Source organism: Cervus elaphus, chromosome 11 (assembly GCF_910594005.1).
Source record: "Cervus elaphus chromosome 11, mCerEla1.1, whole genome shotgun sequence".
Lineage (NCBI taxonomy): Eukaryota > Metazoa > Chordata > Mammalia > Artiodactyla > Cervidae > Cervus > Cervus elaphus.
The window spans coordinates 101,250,145-101,266,481 of NC_057825.1; the positions used below are offsets into that span (position 1 = coordinate 101,250,145).

General features: G+C 51.0%; 1 protein-coding gene across 4 annotated transcripts in view; it reads left to right on the forward strand.

Moving 5' to 3' along the window:
- Positions 1-16,337, forward strand: part of BCL2L11 (BCL2 like 11) — a 97,131-nt gene that overhangs the window by 589 nt on the left and 80,205 nt on the right. For 2 of the 4 annotated variants that reach the window (XM_043918777.1, XM_043918776.1), the window contains exon 2: positions 4,465-4,859. In XM_043918777.1, the coding sequence (XP_043774712.1) occupies positions 4,465-4,859 (395 nt within the window). The remainder of the gene's footprint in view (positions 1-4,464; positions 4,860-16,337) is intronic. The other 2 variants (XM_043918778.1, XM_043918779.1) reach the window with 2 other exon arrangements.

Consider the following 16,337-nt stretch of genomic DNA (forward strand, 5'->3'; position numbering starts at 1 on the left):
CCTGTAGCCACCGATGGCAGTTTCAAGCTGCCGACACCCGCGCGCGTCCTTTCCCTCCTGCAGCGAAATCCCGGGGTGAAGCCCGGCGCGCGTCCTCCAGCCCCTCGGACTCCTTCACCTCGCTCAGGACTCACGGGAGGATGCGCTGAGAAAACAAACCTGGGGCTGTGCTGTTAATGTTCCGCACTTGCTTATAAAACATAAAAACTGACCAAGGTGGCCAGACGGCGGGATCATCCCTCGCTGACTTGCTTCTCTGCACCGAGGCACTCTTCTGGGGTTCGGGTTAGGGAGGCCCCTAAATTGAGTCTGTAATCCATCTAGCCTGATCTCTCCCGCGGCGGGATGTTCCATCTCCTAACCTATTTGCCCTCCATTACTCCGGCTGCGGGCGTCTCGGAAGGTAGGGATGCAGGATGCGCATCGAAAGGGCCGTAGGCGTGCGGACCACGGCGTTCACAGACTTTGGTCTCCCGGGGAAGGAGTGGGAGTGGGGCTTCGTAGTCTTAAGGACAAGGGGACGGGGACCCGCAGGGAGGAAGGGTGGGGTATATTGCGCTCTCCCTGCTGCTCTCTACGAGCCCTCCGAGGCCCTCGCGCTGCCTTCTCTGACCTTAACACGCCAAGGGACCATTCCTGGACGGTTCTCTGAGAGCCCAACAATTCGCGAGGACCCAACCAAGTGAAGGCACCATGCTGTCTCCCATCTGGAGGCCACGACTCTTCCCAGTCCTTTTTTCTTAAAAGGATTTTAAAAGATTTTTTCATTTCCCTATTTCACCTGCTCAGCGTTCACTCCCAGCCTCGCAGCGGGGCTGCGGAAAAACGCATCCGGGGATCGCCCTGGGTCCTTTTCTCATCTCCCCATTACAGGCTTTACCTCTTACCAGAGGTTTGGCGCGGGAGAAAAGCTGGAGGCAGCTGGGGGTGGCTTTAGAGAGGGTGCCTAAGAGTACCGCGTTAGGCGAGAGAGAGGAAGGTGAGCAGTAGGCAGATGGGGGTCCAACGCGGAGCCCCCTCGTCTGGAAGGGAGGAGAACTAAGAGACACCCCTTTCACCCTTGGACCTGCGCGTTCCCGAGGACCCACCCAGTCTCGGCGCCTGCCCCAGGACGGGTCAGAAGGGAAACTCCCGAGGCAGAGCCAAGGCTCAGGGGCGCCTCTTGAGGCTCTCCGCGGGCGGCAGAGGCCCGGCCTGGCTCAGAGTGTGCCCGGAGCGCCCCCTCTGTTCCACTCGCACGCCCCGGCCACCAGTGAATTGCGGGGGCTGTGGGGAGGAAAGAGTGCACTTTGGGATGGGGGATGGGGGCACGCAGAGCAGTCCTTAGCCCAAGTCTCTCTGGTAAACACGCCCGGCAGGGGCAGGGCCGGCGGCGCGCGCAGCTGGGAAGTCGGCGGGGACGCCCCCTCCTTTACCTGTCCGAGCCTGCACGCGCCGGCGGCCGCGGCGCCGCGGGGGCGGGGCTTTCCAGCCCGCGCGCCGGGCGGGACTTAGCGGGGGCGGAGCCCACGGTGATTGGGCCCGGACCTGGGGCCGCCAGCCTGAGCTGGGCAGTAGAGCCGCGCAGGTTTCACTTCGCTCCGCGCAGCCGCCAGGTCTCGATCTTGCAGGAGCGCTCGGTCCCACTTCGCCGCCCTCGCCGCCGCGGTCCCCGGATTCTCGCAGCCGCCCTGCGCGCCCTGCCCTCTGTGGCCAGCACTGTTTCAGGCTGCTTGGGTTCGCCTCGCTCTCGCCGCCGCCGCAGCCGGTGCCACCGCCTCGGTGCCGTTCCCCTGGCCCTCGTCCCCCCAATGTCTGACCCTAATTCACGAACTGAGAAACGCAAGGTAAATACTTTCGAGTCCCGGGGAGCAGGCTGGGTACGGATGGAAGATTGGCGTTGGAGCCAGCACGGCGCCACCTCCAGCCCGCTTCCCGCGCACGTGCGGTTAGAGGCGCGCGTCTTCGTCCCGCGTGTTGTCCGGTGGGAGTCGGTCACTGGTGCGGGTCGAGTTCGCGCCGCAGGCAGGGGAGGGTTGTCTGCACCGCGGCTGCGAGCACTTAACGGCTCGGGCGGGGATGCGGCGCCCCGGGATGGTGAAACCTCCCCGTGCCGACTGGGGGAGGCGGCGCGTGCGCCCCGCACTGGCTGGGGAGCTGGGGGCAGCCGCGCCGGGCCAGGCTGAGAGCCCGGCCGTAAAGTCTCGCCCGCCGGTCAGCTCCGACCGGCCCGAAGTAGCGGCCGCGAGATACCAGCCGGTCGCGCGTCTCGGCTTTTTTTTGGGGGGGGGGGGGGCCGCGGGCCCGTTGTGAAGGATTTACGAACAGCGACGGTGATTAAACTGACGGGACTCGGCTTTTCTTTTTACTCATTCAGGCCGAAGTTCTGGGCTGCTGCTGCCTTCGTCCTCTCTCTGGGACGTGTCTGGGGGCCCTGCCCCGTCTGCGGGCGCTCTGCGGACGATGCCAGACGCAAGATCCACAAACAGCGAGAGACAAGAGGGCCTCCTCCGACCGCCGGGGGCACGCGGTGGACGAGCCGCTGGCTGTAGAACCGGCCCGGTCCGTGGGGCCCGACCCTCTTAGCGATTCGGGTGTGCCCAAGCGCCGCTCGATCCACTCGCAGTGCTGGCTGGCTGGCTGGCTGGCTGGCTGTACCATGCCCTCGGGGGCCTGTTACTCGGGGTTGGCGCAGGTAGTGGAATGCCCGCTGGACCCCGGCGATGGGGGTGTGGATGTATTTCTTGGCGGTGGTTGCGGATGTGCGCGTCGGTGGCCATTTGGTGCGTGTCCCGTGGCGCGTGGGGAGAAAGAGGGAGGAAGTGGGATGAGAATGGGGGCTGCGGCTGGGGAGGGGGTGGCCTTTAGGTTGCCCGCCCTAGCGGGCCTGGACTGGGGTCGGCGGCCGAGGCTGGAGTCGGGGGCCGGCCCTGCGGGTCCTGTTTTGTCTCCAGGTGACCGGCTCTTGGGGGCGGCGGGAGCTGCAGAGGCGGGCGCGGCGCCAGGACTGACGGAGGGGCGGGGCAGGGTTGGCTGGACAGCCCCGGGCCCACAGGCCCGGGAAACCTCCGCCGCCGCTCCCGCCGCAGTCAGGGCCCGAGCCGCGTTCGGAGGCGAGTTTGTCAACAATCGCCTCGCCTTCGGCGGCCTGTTGGGCAGGCGCCGCCCCCACCGCCGCCACCGATTGGCTGCGGATCCGAGCGACCGCGCGAGGGCCAATTGGGAGCGCGGGCACCCGGCGCCGGCGGCGCGGGGAGGTCGGCGGTGCCGGCGGCGGCGGGCGCAGTGCGCGAGGGGAGGAGCGGGAGGAGGCGGAGGATGTTCCCGGCTGCTGCGGCCGGGGCAGCGCGGGCCACAGGCGAGGCGCGCGGAGCCCTCGGCTGCCCGGCGGAGCGCGGCGGCGGCGGGCGGACGGCGATTTGCAAGCTCTGCGCTGCCGGCGGAGCTCAGAGCGCGAGTCTCGGGCTTTGTTTCCCGCGCAGCCTTCGTGTGGACTGTCGGGGGGTTCCAGGTCGGCGAAGGGCGCGGGCTGGGCGCCGCGGGGCCCGGGCTCGGACGCGACTCGGAAGGGAAGGGGCGGACGTGAGTTTCGGCCTAATTGCCTTAGGAAGGGAGGGCTTTGGGGGTGCGGGAGCCGCGCGCCCCGATGCCGCTCAGCGTGAGGAGTTACTTGTGGATTTGGCTGGGGTCTCCAGGAGCCGGCTCGGGGGACCTCCCTCCCATTCGGTGGTGTGCACCCAACAGCGCGGGTGTACCTCGGAGAAGTTCTGTCGGGTGCGGTGTGGCGCGCTGCCCGCGCCCCCGCCCGCCCCTCACCGCGGGAGGAGGGGCGCGCGGGCCAGGAACGGGAGGGACTGCGGGCGGGTGGAGAGCCGGAGCCGAGCCGAGCAGCGCTGAGTTACAAACTCTATTGTGACGCACTTACTACGACTGACGGCCCTTGCCAAACCTTCCCCAGACTTGCTGTCCTCAGCACTTTCGGCAGAACAATGGGGCCGGAGCGGGGAACGCGGCCAGCCGCCTGCAATCGCTGCATCTGCGCCCGCTCCTGGGCTCCAGTGTTGTATCTGATCCGGGGAAATCAGAGCCCGCGGGGAGTTTCTGACTTATTCTAGTGGGCCCTGGGCAAAGAACACTTGTCAATAGACCTCAGACAAGCTGCCTCTTCTAAAACGTGTGTGTGTCTTACAGCACCAGTTCCAGGAGTAATTGACATTGGTGCTGTTTTGTTTGGTGGCAGGAAGTTTAGTCCCTCTCCCCACCTTACCCCCCCCCCCAATAATGATACCTTTATTTTTAAGGTTACTTCTGTTATTTTGGAAGATCCTATGGAGAACTACTCTATTAGTGATAACTTTAACAATGTTAAAGTATTGGGTGTTAATTCTAAGAATTTGTCATGAAGAGGTGAAAGTTTCCCCATTTAGGTATTCGTTGTAATTGTTAGTTTGCTTAAGATAACCCTAGTTTTAATTTTCCTTGCAGAAAAAAAGACCAAATGGCAAAGCAACCTTCCGATGTAAGTTCTGAGTGTGACAGAGAAGGTGGACAATTGCAGCCTGCCGAGAGGCCTCCTCAGCTCAGACCGGGGGCCCCCACCTCTTTACAGACAGAGCGGCAAGGTAATCCTGAAGGAGAAGGGGACCGCTGCCCCCAAGGCAGCCCGCAGGGCCCGCTGGCCCCACCGGCCAGCCCCGGCCCTTTCGCTACCAGATCCCCGCTCTTCATCTTCGTGAGAAGATCCTCCTTGCTGTCTCGATCCTCCAGTGGGTATTTCTCTTTTGACACAGACAGGAGCCCGGCACCCATGAGTTGTGACAAATCCACACAGACCCCAAGCCCTCCTTGCCAGGCCTTCAACCATTATCTCAGTGCAATGGGTAAGCGATACCGGGGAGGCGACTGTGCATGTGTGGGTGCTTGAGTATCAGTCCCCGGGAGTGTGGAGCATGTAGAGCAGCCCCTGTTTAGACTCCTTTTACTGATTTGTTTCATGTTCTGTTGGGAATGGAGCACATGTCAAATAAAACATCCAACCAACATTTTAAAAAGCATGTTGCTAAGTTTCGTGGCAGTGGTGGGTTGATGTCCATGTATCAGCCCGTTGGGGAGTATGTATCATACCCCATGGTGCTCTCGTAAAGCGTCTTAACTGTGGCATGTTGTCCTTGCCTGTAAGATGTACTCATTAATGACATTCTATTTGAAAGGGACTCTGCAGTCAGTTACAGCAGATAGCGTAATAACCTAACCAAAACTGTGGAGAAAGAAAGGAGAGAAGTTGAGTATTTTAGAAAATGACATTTTTATAAAGATGAACTAGTTCATATCTGCCTTCCCACCATAGAACCATGAAAATTGTTTTCTACTTAGATTCCTCTTTAGACTTCTTTTGTTTGCTAGGGGTTAGGGGTTTGGACATAGTACTAACAGGATTGACTGTGGGATTTTATTTCAGGGGTTAAAGGCAGTTTTAGAGTCTGAAGGGAGTGGCAAGCACAACGCCCAGAAAAATCTGGCAGCCCCTTTGGTGAGGGCCCTGACAGAGGGAAGGAGTGCGTGACAGCTTGAAGAGCATTTGCCCTTGTCCGTTGGGGCGCCCCCAGGTGTAGCTGTGAGGCTGTGTACTCTCTCTCTGGTAGGTTTTCCTATGTGAAGGGGCTTCCCTGGTGGCTCAAGATGATTAAGAATCTGCCTGCAATGCAGGAGACCCAGGTTTGATAACTGGGTGAGGAAGATCCCTTGGAGGTTTTCCTGTAGGGCCAGATAGTCTGAGAATGCAGAGCTTGATGTCTGAAATCTGATTATTAAACAGTGCAACTCATTTAGAACTTTGAAAGCACTGTACAAGCCACATAAAAACATCTGTGGGCTTGAGTTGACCAGTTGAGCTTCCAGCATGTGACTTTGAGTATATGCAGTTCTAGCCACCCTAATCAGCGGGTACATGGGTTGGTTTAAATCACTGTTCTTCAGTAGTGGAAAAGGTTCTTATCTTGATTAGGATTCACCAGAATCTCACTTATCATTTATCCAGATTAGCTCTTCTGTGTTGAGATACAAGTAAGTTGGCAGCATTAAGGATTAAGAAATCCAGCATAGGTTCTGTTTAAAACATAGGTGACACCATGTCAAAAGCTAATTAAAATGAAATCATCAGGGTAGTAGACATGTGACTGCTGGACCACAATGACAAGTCTTAGTTTTGCAAATACCGTAGAGCTCTGTCTTTATAACCTTCAGTGGGATAAGCCGTGCTGGTCTGTCCTCGTGTTGCAAAATTAGAAAGAACCTCAGAAGTCGGGCACACCTGGGAAGTGACAGACACGTGACGGAAGCGCCAGCAGCTGTTCATGTTGGCTGCTCATGTCCTGCTGAAAGCTGAGAGTGCTTTATTAGGACCCCTTCCTTAGGGGAAGGGGCTGCAAGTTTTACTATTGTAGATAGTGCTATTCCCGAGTTCATTTCGACCTTAGAAGGTCTTGGTGTTTGCATATGTTTTTCTGCCCTTGAAAATGCTCTTGACTATAGGAGCATCTATAGGTAAATGGACTGTAGCCCTGCCAGGCTTCTCTGTCCATGGAGTTCTCCAGGCAAGAATACTGGAGTGAGAGGCATTCCCTTCTCTAGGGGATCTTCCTGACCCAGGGATGGAACCCGGGTTTCCTGCATTGTAGACAGATCCTTTACCATCTGGGCCACCAGGGAAGCTTGTGGGTGTTTAAAAACCCCATGTTTTTTTTTTTTTTTGAAGGATCCTTCAGAAGCTATTATAGTTTCCCCCTGCAGACCTTTGTATCAGTTTCTGCAGGTAACTTAATGCATGGAAATAGCTTCTCATTGCCTGGAATATTCCTCCTTCAACCAGGAATAGTGGGTGCGGTAGTTTTGTGTTTTTGTTTAAGTAGGGATGGGCATGAGTGCTTTTTCTGGTGATGTTTAGCAAGCTAATTATAAGGTAAGCACCGTTACTTGAGATGACACATGTAGAGCTTTAGCGAGATCACAATCTAAATTATTAAGCGAAGTTATGGTTTTACCTGTGAAGTATAAAGTAATGGATCCTGAGGTGTAATTTTATAGTATTAACTGCATTCCCATAGATTGGTGTGATAACTTAGAGGTTAATGCATAGGATTAAATGATAAGTTTGGAGGAGTTTGTCTGAAGTTAATGCACCAAGTTAAGTTTTCAGTATTAAGTTCTTGGGAGATTTATTGGGATGGGAGTGAATTACTGATGGGGGGAGAGGGTTAAGATGTGAGTGTGTTAAAGAATAAAGATTGCATCTTGCATAGTCTGTAACTTTTTTTTCCTGGCTATTCTTAAAATACTTCAGTGCCTGGGGACCACTTCAATACCATGAGTTGATCAACTTGTGTTCTTTCAGCATGGCCATGAGTAGTATTCCTTGCTCAGCCATACCCATTAAGATGTTCAATGAAGCTTTTGATAACTTGTTGCAAAGTACATTTTTCACAAAGAGGTCATTATGACTGGTTTCAACCAGCACAGCACAAATGGGAGGTTAGAAAGAGGTCCTTCCTTAGGGCTTCCTCTGGCGGATGAACAGCTTTCTGCTGAGTGACTTGGGAAGGAGAGCCTGTATGTTGCGGTTTTGTCCTGAGAAAGTCAGGTTTTGTCTAGGATATACAACAGATGTTTGAGCTAGAAATGTCTTTCTGTTGTCCTCCTGGTCCTTAATTTTTCTGGCTCCTGGTCCTTAATTTTTCTGAAGATATGTTCAAAAAATATTTGTAAGAGAGACAGTTTTTTCACTTTTACCAAATTTTATTCTCTTTACCCCCTGGGAGGATTGACTTGGCTAATGCTATCTTAAATTAGTGAGCTGTGTATTCTCATCAGAATCACCAACAGAGGTGTTGATTTGCAGAGTGCCTTTTCTGGAGAGTGTGCTTTTGCCATGGATGTGTTTAATTCAGATGTGCACTAAATTCTGTACAGGTTCGTGCTTTGAAGACAAGTCGAAGCAGTTGCGAATCAGCGCTTGGAAAGGTTGAGTGTAGGTGAATGCTAGTTGTCAACAGCTCCCGTACTTTTTTTGGTAAATGACTTATATGTTTTACTTGTTTCTGGTGCATTAGAATCCACTGGTGGGAGTCAATTGAGTTGTTCTTCAAGTCCATCCCTTAGCATCTTGTGCCTGCGATGCTTATAGCTGGGAACTGGCCCCTCTTTTAAACTGTGAGCTCTGAGCAGGGACGTGACATCCTGAAGGCCCTGATGCAGCCTGGAGAGGAGGAGGAGGTGCTTAGAGGATGTTCAGAGTCATTCAAGCTTGGCCTTTCCATAGAGCTGACCAGGGACAAATAAGATTTCCCAAAAAGCCTTTGCAGGAAGATGATCCTACCCATGCCTGTTAGAAAGAGGTTTTGTTATGTAGATCCAGCTGTCCCGAGTGTCTGTGGGAGTGATAGGTGTGGTGGAGCCCAGCAGGCCCGGCGGGGAAACGGCAGGAGGAGAGCAGCTGCAGCGGGCCTGGTGCAGACCGAGAGATGCGCTCAGTGTCCGCGCTGCCTGGGGTCTGTAGGTTCAGCATCTAAAAAAGAAAGTAAAATGCCTCAGTCTTTTTCACGTGAATTGTATGCTGAGATGTTTTGAATATATTGGGTTAAATTATATATATTTTTATCGTAATAAACACAAAGCATACCATCTTAACTATTTCTGAGAATACTTTTAGTCATGTTGAGTATCTTCACGTTGCTGTGTAGCCAGTTCTCAGAGCTTTCTCGTCATGCACAACTGAAATTTAGTAGCCGTTAAAGCTGCCTCCCCGTTTCTCTCCCACCCAGCTCTTGGCAGCCACCATTCTACCTTCTTTGTGATCTTTGGTGACTCTGATTAGGTGCCTCGTGTGAGTGGAGTTACTCAGTATTTGACTTTTTCTGACTGGCTTATCTCAGTTAGCATGATGTCCTTGAGGGGTCATCCACACTGTAATCCGTGAACCAGATTTCCTTCCTTTTTAAGGCTGAATCAGATTCCATTGCATGTATGAACCACGTTTTCTTTGTCCATTCATCTGTTGGTGAACATTGGGTTGCTTTCATCTCTTGGCTGTTGTGAATAATACTGCTGTGAAGGTGGATGTGCATATGTCTGTCTGAGACCTTACTTTCCATTCTTTCAGATACATACCCAAAAGTGGGATGGCTGGGTCCTACAGTAGATCTACTTGTAGTTTTTTAAGGAACCTCCGTGCTGGTTTCCACAGTGACTGCGCTGATTTACATTCCCACCATCAGTATTCTTTTTCTCTACATCTTCAACCAGCATTTCTTACCTTTTTTTGATAACAGCCATTTTAACAGGAGTCAGGTGATAACTCCTTGTGGTTTAGATTCGCAGCTCCCTAATGGTTAGTCACGTTGAACATCCTTTCATTTATTTGTTGGGCATTAAATTAAGTATCTTTTTATATTAATCTTACCAGTTTCTTTTTACTTCTTTAAGTGGGACTACTAGAAAAAAGTCAGATTGGGTCTGTGGCTAGCATTCTGCTCTAACAGAATGGGTTGGGATGGGTTGGCCTTACAGATGAGGGAGCTGGACCCAGCTTGGTGTGTTGGCAACCAGACCTGATTCTTCCTTTCAAAGCACCTCATTTCCATGGAACTTATTCCTTTGGTTACTTTTGTTGACTTAGATGAGTGAAAGTAATTACTCTAATCTTGTAAGCATCTGAAACATCAAATGAGCTTTGTAAGATCTACTCTCTAGGCAAATGTAAATATCGGTTTTGTTTCACCTCTTTAAACTCTGTGGTACATGAAGGTTTTGAGAAGGTGGAAAGTGGACTGATTTGGTTCATTGGGCACCATAAGTCTGCCCACAAACTCTGAATGATAGTCTTCTTTGCTGAAGACTTCGTTCTGGCCTTCAAACCCCAGGGTCACTCTTGGACCCCAAGAGAAACAAGTAGTTTGTGTTAATATGTCCTGTGTGGGGGCAGAAAGTGATGAAAGAGAGGGACTATCTTCTTCACTGGTTCCTAACAATTTAGAAAGTTACAGCCTTCTAGACACTTTTAAGTTACATCTATAAAAAAGACAAAATCTTTATTTTGAGATAAAAATAGATTGACATGCAGTTGTAAGATGTAAGAAATAACAGAAAAAAAAAAAAAAAGGAAATAACAGAGGTCCTAGGTGTCCTTTACCCAATTTACCGCAGTGGCAGCATCTCGTTAAAATAGCACAGTGACTTCCCCGGTGGCTCAGACGGTAAGGAATCTGCCTGCAATGCAGGAGACGTGCGTTCGATCCTTTGGTCAGGAAGATCCCCTGGAGAAGGAAATGGCAACCCACTTAAGTATTCTTGCTTGGAGAATCCCATGGACAGAGGAGTCTGGCAGGCCACAGTCCATGGGGTTGCAAAGAGTCGGACATGGCTGAGGAACTAACACAACCACAGCATCATAGCCAGCACATGACATTTTAGAATCCCACTGCCTTATTGAAATTTCCGCAGTTTCATGTGGACTCCGTTTGTGTGCGTGTGAGTATGCTCTGTGCTGTTTGATCAGATGTGTAGGTGTGTGTGAGCACCAGGACGAGCGGGATCCAGAAGAATTCCATCCCTTGGCTTCTCTTGCACATTTTCATAGTCACAGCCACCTTCCTCCTGCTCCCTAAGCCCTAACAGCCATCAATCTGTGTGGCATGTCTATACTTCTGTCCTTTCAAGTATGCTGTCAAAATAGAGTCATACCGTAAGTGACTTTTTGAACTTGGCTCTTTTCACTCAGCATAAAACCATTAAGATCCACCCAGGATGCTGTGTGTATTGCATGTACCTCAGTTTCCCTATTGACCTGCTGAAGGACATTTGGGTTGTTGGCAGGTTCTGGCAGGGACCTGGCATAGCTGGAACTTGGGGGGCATTTGCCAGTTCACACTGGACATTGCACTTTGCCCCCTGGTACATCTTTGGGCAGCTTTCAGTTGAAGGCCATGGGCACAGGCCTTCATTTTTAAGTTACTGCCTTGCTGTCAGACTGGCCACTACCTGACATGTGCATAGTGATAGCTCACTGTAGTGTTAATGATATTGAGTATTTTTTCGCATTTATTTGTCTCTGTCTACCCTCCTGTGAGATGGTCGTTCACCAAGGCAGCAGAACTGCTCCTGTACATGTTTTTGTGAGAACGTGAGTCTTCATCATTTCTCTGGGGTTAATGTCCAGAAGTGCAATCGCTGGGTCAGATGGTAGTTTAGTTTTTTTTAAGAAACTGCCAGACAGTTTGCCAGAGTGTGCAATTTTCCAAAATTGTTTTAGTCTCAGTCCTGGTCTAAAAAACTGTAAGTTACCAATGTCAGGAATGAAATGGGCTATCACAACAGATCGTGCACCCACTTGTATTTTCTTTATTTTTAATCTTTATCAGTCTTTCTAGAGTTTGTCAGTTTTGTTTTTTTTAAACCAGCCTTTTGTCTCATTTACTTTTCTCTATTATTTTCCTGTCTTCGATTGTGTTGCTTTATCATTCTGCTGTTTTTGTTTTTGCTAACTTCTTGAGGGTAGGAACTTAGAGCAGCGTCCCTTTCCTCTTTCCTACTGCGGGCATTTAGTGTCATAAATTTCTCTTCTTCCTTGCTTCCCACAGGTTTTGATATATTCTGTTTTCATTTTCATTGACTTCTGTGTTATTTCTTTTGACCCTCTGATCCTAGACTATTTAGACATGTGTTGTTTCATTTCCAAGTGCTTAAAGATTGTCTTGTCTTTCTGTTGTTTTCTTGTATGATTCCAGTATGGTCAGAGAACATACTCTGAATGAGTTCAGTTCTTTTAAATTTGTTGGGGTTTGTTTTATGGGTCAAGATACGGTCTGTTTTGGGGAATGACCATGAGTGCTTGTGGGCTGGGGCATGTGTCTTCTGCTGTTGAAAATGGTGTGTCGTTACATGTTTGTGCATTCGCTCTTAGCAGTCGGTGGTGGTGTTGGTTCTTCTGTATCTTTTCTGATTTTCTCTCTAGTTGTTCTGTCAGTTGCTCAGAGTGCAGTGTTGAAGTCCCCAACTATAATAGTGGATTTGCGGATTTGTCTACTTCTCCTTTCGTATCTGTCAGAGTTTCTTCCATATACTGCAAGGCACTGTTAGGTGTGTGCACATTTTGAATTATGTCTTCCTGTTAGATGGATCCTTTTATCATGGCTGTGAAGTCTACTTTATTAGTATAGCCACCCCTGCTTTTTGTAAAAAATATTAGCAGTGTTTGTATCTGCAGTAAGGTTTTTTGAATGCAGCGTATCTTTAGATGATACTGTGTTTTCTGCTGTCTTCGCAGCTGTGTGTTAAGACCATTTGCGTTTAAGGCGATTGCTGATCTGTCAGAGCCTGAGTCTGCCGGTTGGCTGTCTCCTGTTTGCTCTGTGCTTGGTGGTTCTTTTTTTCAGTCTTACTGAGGACTGAGCACTCTCTACGATTCCGCCTTGTTTCGTTTTGGTGTTTTTGGTGGTCGTCTTATGTATATTGCTCTGAGTGCTCAGTTGTGTGCCCACTTGAGTCGTGTCTGACTCTGCGACCCCATGGACTGCAGCCCACCGGGCTCCTCTGTCTGTGGGATTCTTAAGGCAGGAATCCTGGAGTCAGTTGCTGTTGCCTCCTCCAGGGGATCTTCCTGACCCAGAAATGGAACCCCAGTCTCCTGCATTGCAGGTGATTCTTTGCTGCTGAGCCGTTGGGGAAGCTGTTATATTTGCTCTGGTGTTACACTGTACATGTGTAACTTGTAACTTACTCTGGTCTGCCACTCTCAGTGACAACACTGTTTTATGACTTCAGCTCAGCATAGGCACCTTCCTTCTTCCTTTTAGGTCCCTGTATCCTGCCTTGTTTTTTATTTTATTTTATTATTTCTTTAAATTTTTTTCAATTTTATTCTGAGGTTGTGTTGGCTTTTTGTTGCAGCATGTGGGACTTTTTGTTGAGGTGCACAGGCTTCTCTAGTTGTGATACGCAAGCTCCAGATCTCGTGGGGTCCATAGTTGTGGTATGAGGGCTGAATTGCCCCACAGCATGTGAGATCTTAGTTCCCTGACTAGGGATTGAATCCATGTCCCTGCATTGGAAAGCAGATTGATAACCACTGGACCACCAGGGAAGTCTCTGCCCTGGTTTTTAAATGTTTTAAAATATTTCTTCCATATATGCTGAGTACTATGTCAGATGACACTATTATTATTGTTTTTGCTTTGACCATCAAATATAACTTAAAAAACTCCTGAAAAGTTGGCTAGTTTATTATATGTACCTCCATTTTTACCCCTTCCTAATGTTCTTTCTGAAGTCCCAAGACTGTTATCGTTTCCTTCCTATTTAGAGGGCTTCTTTTATCATTCTTCAATGACAGGCCTGCTAGCAACAATCGTTAGTTCTCTTTCGTCTGAGAATCTATTTCCCCTCCACCCCAGAGGATATCTTCACTGGATATAGAATTTGTGGTTGATGGTGGTTGGTTTTTTGTTTTTTTTTTTTTTTTAGTGCTTGAAAAACATGTCACTTCCTCCTGACCTTCATGGTTGTGGGTGAGAAATCCTTTGTCATTTGAGTTGTTTTCCTATAAGTAATGCGTCATTTCTGTCTGGCTACTTCTGGGGGTTTTCCTTGTGTTTAGCGTCTAGAAATTTAATGTGGCTTGGATTTTTTAGGTTTATCTCTTTTGAGATTCACTCAGCTGCTTAAATCTGTGATTTGATGTTTTGTGCCAAGTTTGGGAAGTTTTTAGCTGTTACGTTTTGGATACTTTCCCAGTCCATTCCTGCCTCTTTTGGGACTCCTGTAGGAGAATATTAGTGTTTTGTTGGGGTCTCACAGGTCCCTGAGATGCTGTTCATCTTTCATCATGTACCCTCTCTTCTGATGAAATTCTGTTGATCAGCCTCGTGTCAGCCAATTCTCTCATCTGTCACTTCCACTCTTATTGTTGGTTCTGTACAGTGCTTTTTCACTCTAAATGTATTTTTCAGTTCTAAACTTTCGCCTGCTCCTGCCGGGGGTGGGGGAGTGGACGTCCAGACCCCTCCTTGGGCTTGCACGGAGCCCCCGGGGGCAGATGCTCTGCTTCCCCAGCCCTGCTGACACGTGGAGGGGGAGGGTGGAGGGCTGGTTTGCAGGCCTTTTTTCCGCAGGAGGGGGGCCGGGGCTCAGCTCCTCTCTGCTCCCCGTGTGCCCCAGTGTGGGGCTGAAGGAGGGCGAGCCCAGCCCTGCCTCCCACGCCTGGTTCCCCCTCATTGATGCCAGGTGTAGACTCCCCTTCATGCTGGGTAGGTGTGGAGACCTGGTGACCCACCGGGTCGTGCTGACTCTTAAGCCTGGGATGGGGGGGGGCCAGTGGGTTACCATTCCTGTTTGCTGCCACCTCCTTCAGTCTTCCTGCTGCCGGGGGCTGGGCAGGTTCAGCTTCCCGCTAGCCCCCCCCCCCTGCCAGAGGTAAGGGTGACTCACCCTGACTTGTTCTGTCTCACTGCTCATCAGCGTTAGGTGGAGGTGGGGCTGTGTGCACGCGCGCATGTGTAGTGGCGACTCGCCCAGTCTGTTATGGCTTCCGTGCTGCTTAGTCAGGGTGGAGGGTCAGCGAACTCCAGGAGACAGCGGGGGACAGGGTAGCCTGGCGGGCTGCAGTCCCCGGGGTCACAAAGGGTGGGACACGACTCAGCAACTGAACAGCAGCAGGGTCAGCTCTCCGTGAGGTCCCCGCTGGGATCGGAGCATCTTCTGTTTCCACTGGGCAGGACCTGGGAGGGCCACTCCCCCCTGACCCGCCGCAGCACCTGGGTGGTTTCAGAGCACAGAACACTCCTGCCAGGCAGGGGATGGGTGGCGTGCAGTGCTCAGCGGCAGTAGGGTGGGTATAACTGAGAGGCTTCCCGCTGGGGGAACCGCATCCCCCAGTCCTTGGGCTAAAGAGGACAGCTTTCCTTGCTGTGTTCTCTCTCCCCCTGTTGGAGATTGCGTTGCAGGTGTCCGCAGTGCTGTGGCTGGGGGTATGGAGGGTGATCGGAGGACCCAGGAGAGTCACCGTCCTGTCATTCCTCAAACCCCATGGTCCCCAGGGAGCCCACTCTCATTTCCCTCTCAGTCCTCTGTGCTTGTTTTATTTATCTTGTTAATTTTATTTCTGTGTGTATTTCTGGCTGTGATGAGTCTTCACAGTTGCACAGGCCTCTTCTTGAGTTGCGGCGAGCGGAGGCTGCTCTTGGTCGCAGCGTGTGGGTTTCTTGTTGCTTTAGCTTCTCTTCGTGCAGAGAACAGGCTCTGGGGTGAGGGGGCTGCAGTAGCTGGGATTGATTCCCAGGCTCTGGAGCACAGGCCCATTGGCTGTGGCGCATGGGCTTAGTTGCTCCACAGCGTGTGGACTCTTCGCGGACCAGGGATCGAACTAACATCTCCTGCATTGGCAGGTGGATTCTTTACTACTGAGCCACCAGGGAAGCCCCTGTGCTTGCTTGTTAAAATCCAGGGTTTTTAGTTGTGAAAAAGGAAGACCTCGGAGAACAGGGCGACCCCACCTTTGTGGAACTAGAAATATTTATTATCTTTTCACCAAGGACTCACAATTGATGTTGACCGGCTCTGGTTGCAAAGTATTGGGTTGGCCAAAAAGTTCACTCAGGTTTTTCCATAACATCTTTTTTTTTAGGTTTTTCCATAACATCTTGATGGAAAAACCCAAGCTGATTTTTTGGCCAATCCAGTACTACTCCGTTTGAGAAGTCATGTCTTTCACCCTTTATTTTTACTCTCTATGGGATAATAGGCTTTTCATGTCCGAAGAGATTGAACAGTAATCCTTGACACGTTTTTCAGATACTAACTGCAGTGTTAAGTCTTGTAATCCCTCTGGTAGTGTACCCTCAGTAGGTACACACCAGGCCCCCCTCATACGCACTGCCTGAAAACTTATGGGTAACTCAAGTTTGGCAGCACATACTGCAGAGGAACTTCTCATTAAGGAAAATGATAAGTCCTGTCATTCTTGGCATTATCAGACTTTACTGTAAAGCAGGAAGAAGGTCAATCATCCATTGATTTGTCCTAATTAATATTTAGGACCTTGGCGGTGTTAGATTTCTAGATCTACATATGCACACAGTTGCCAGTTGCATGCTAGACCCTCTGACACAGTGCTTAAAACCAGTGATTCAGAGCACTTGCCCGGTGCCCGAGTGTCCACACACTGCTGGTCTGTGGTCGCCCCCCGTTCTGGGCGGGACGCCCCGTGGACCCCCGCTGCCCATCCCAGAGCCCAGCGCTGTTTGCTTTCCCCCTTGTTGGGTCAGCCTCAGCCTCGACACGCTGCTCCCGAGACAGACTCCCCGCCGCTTCCA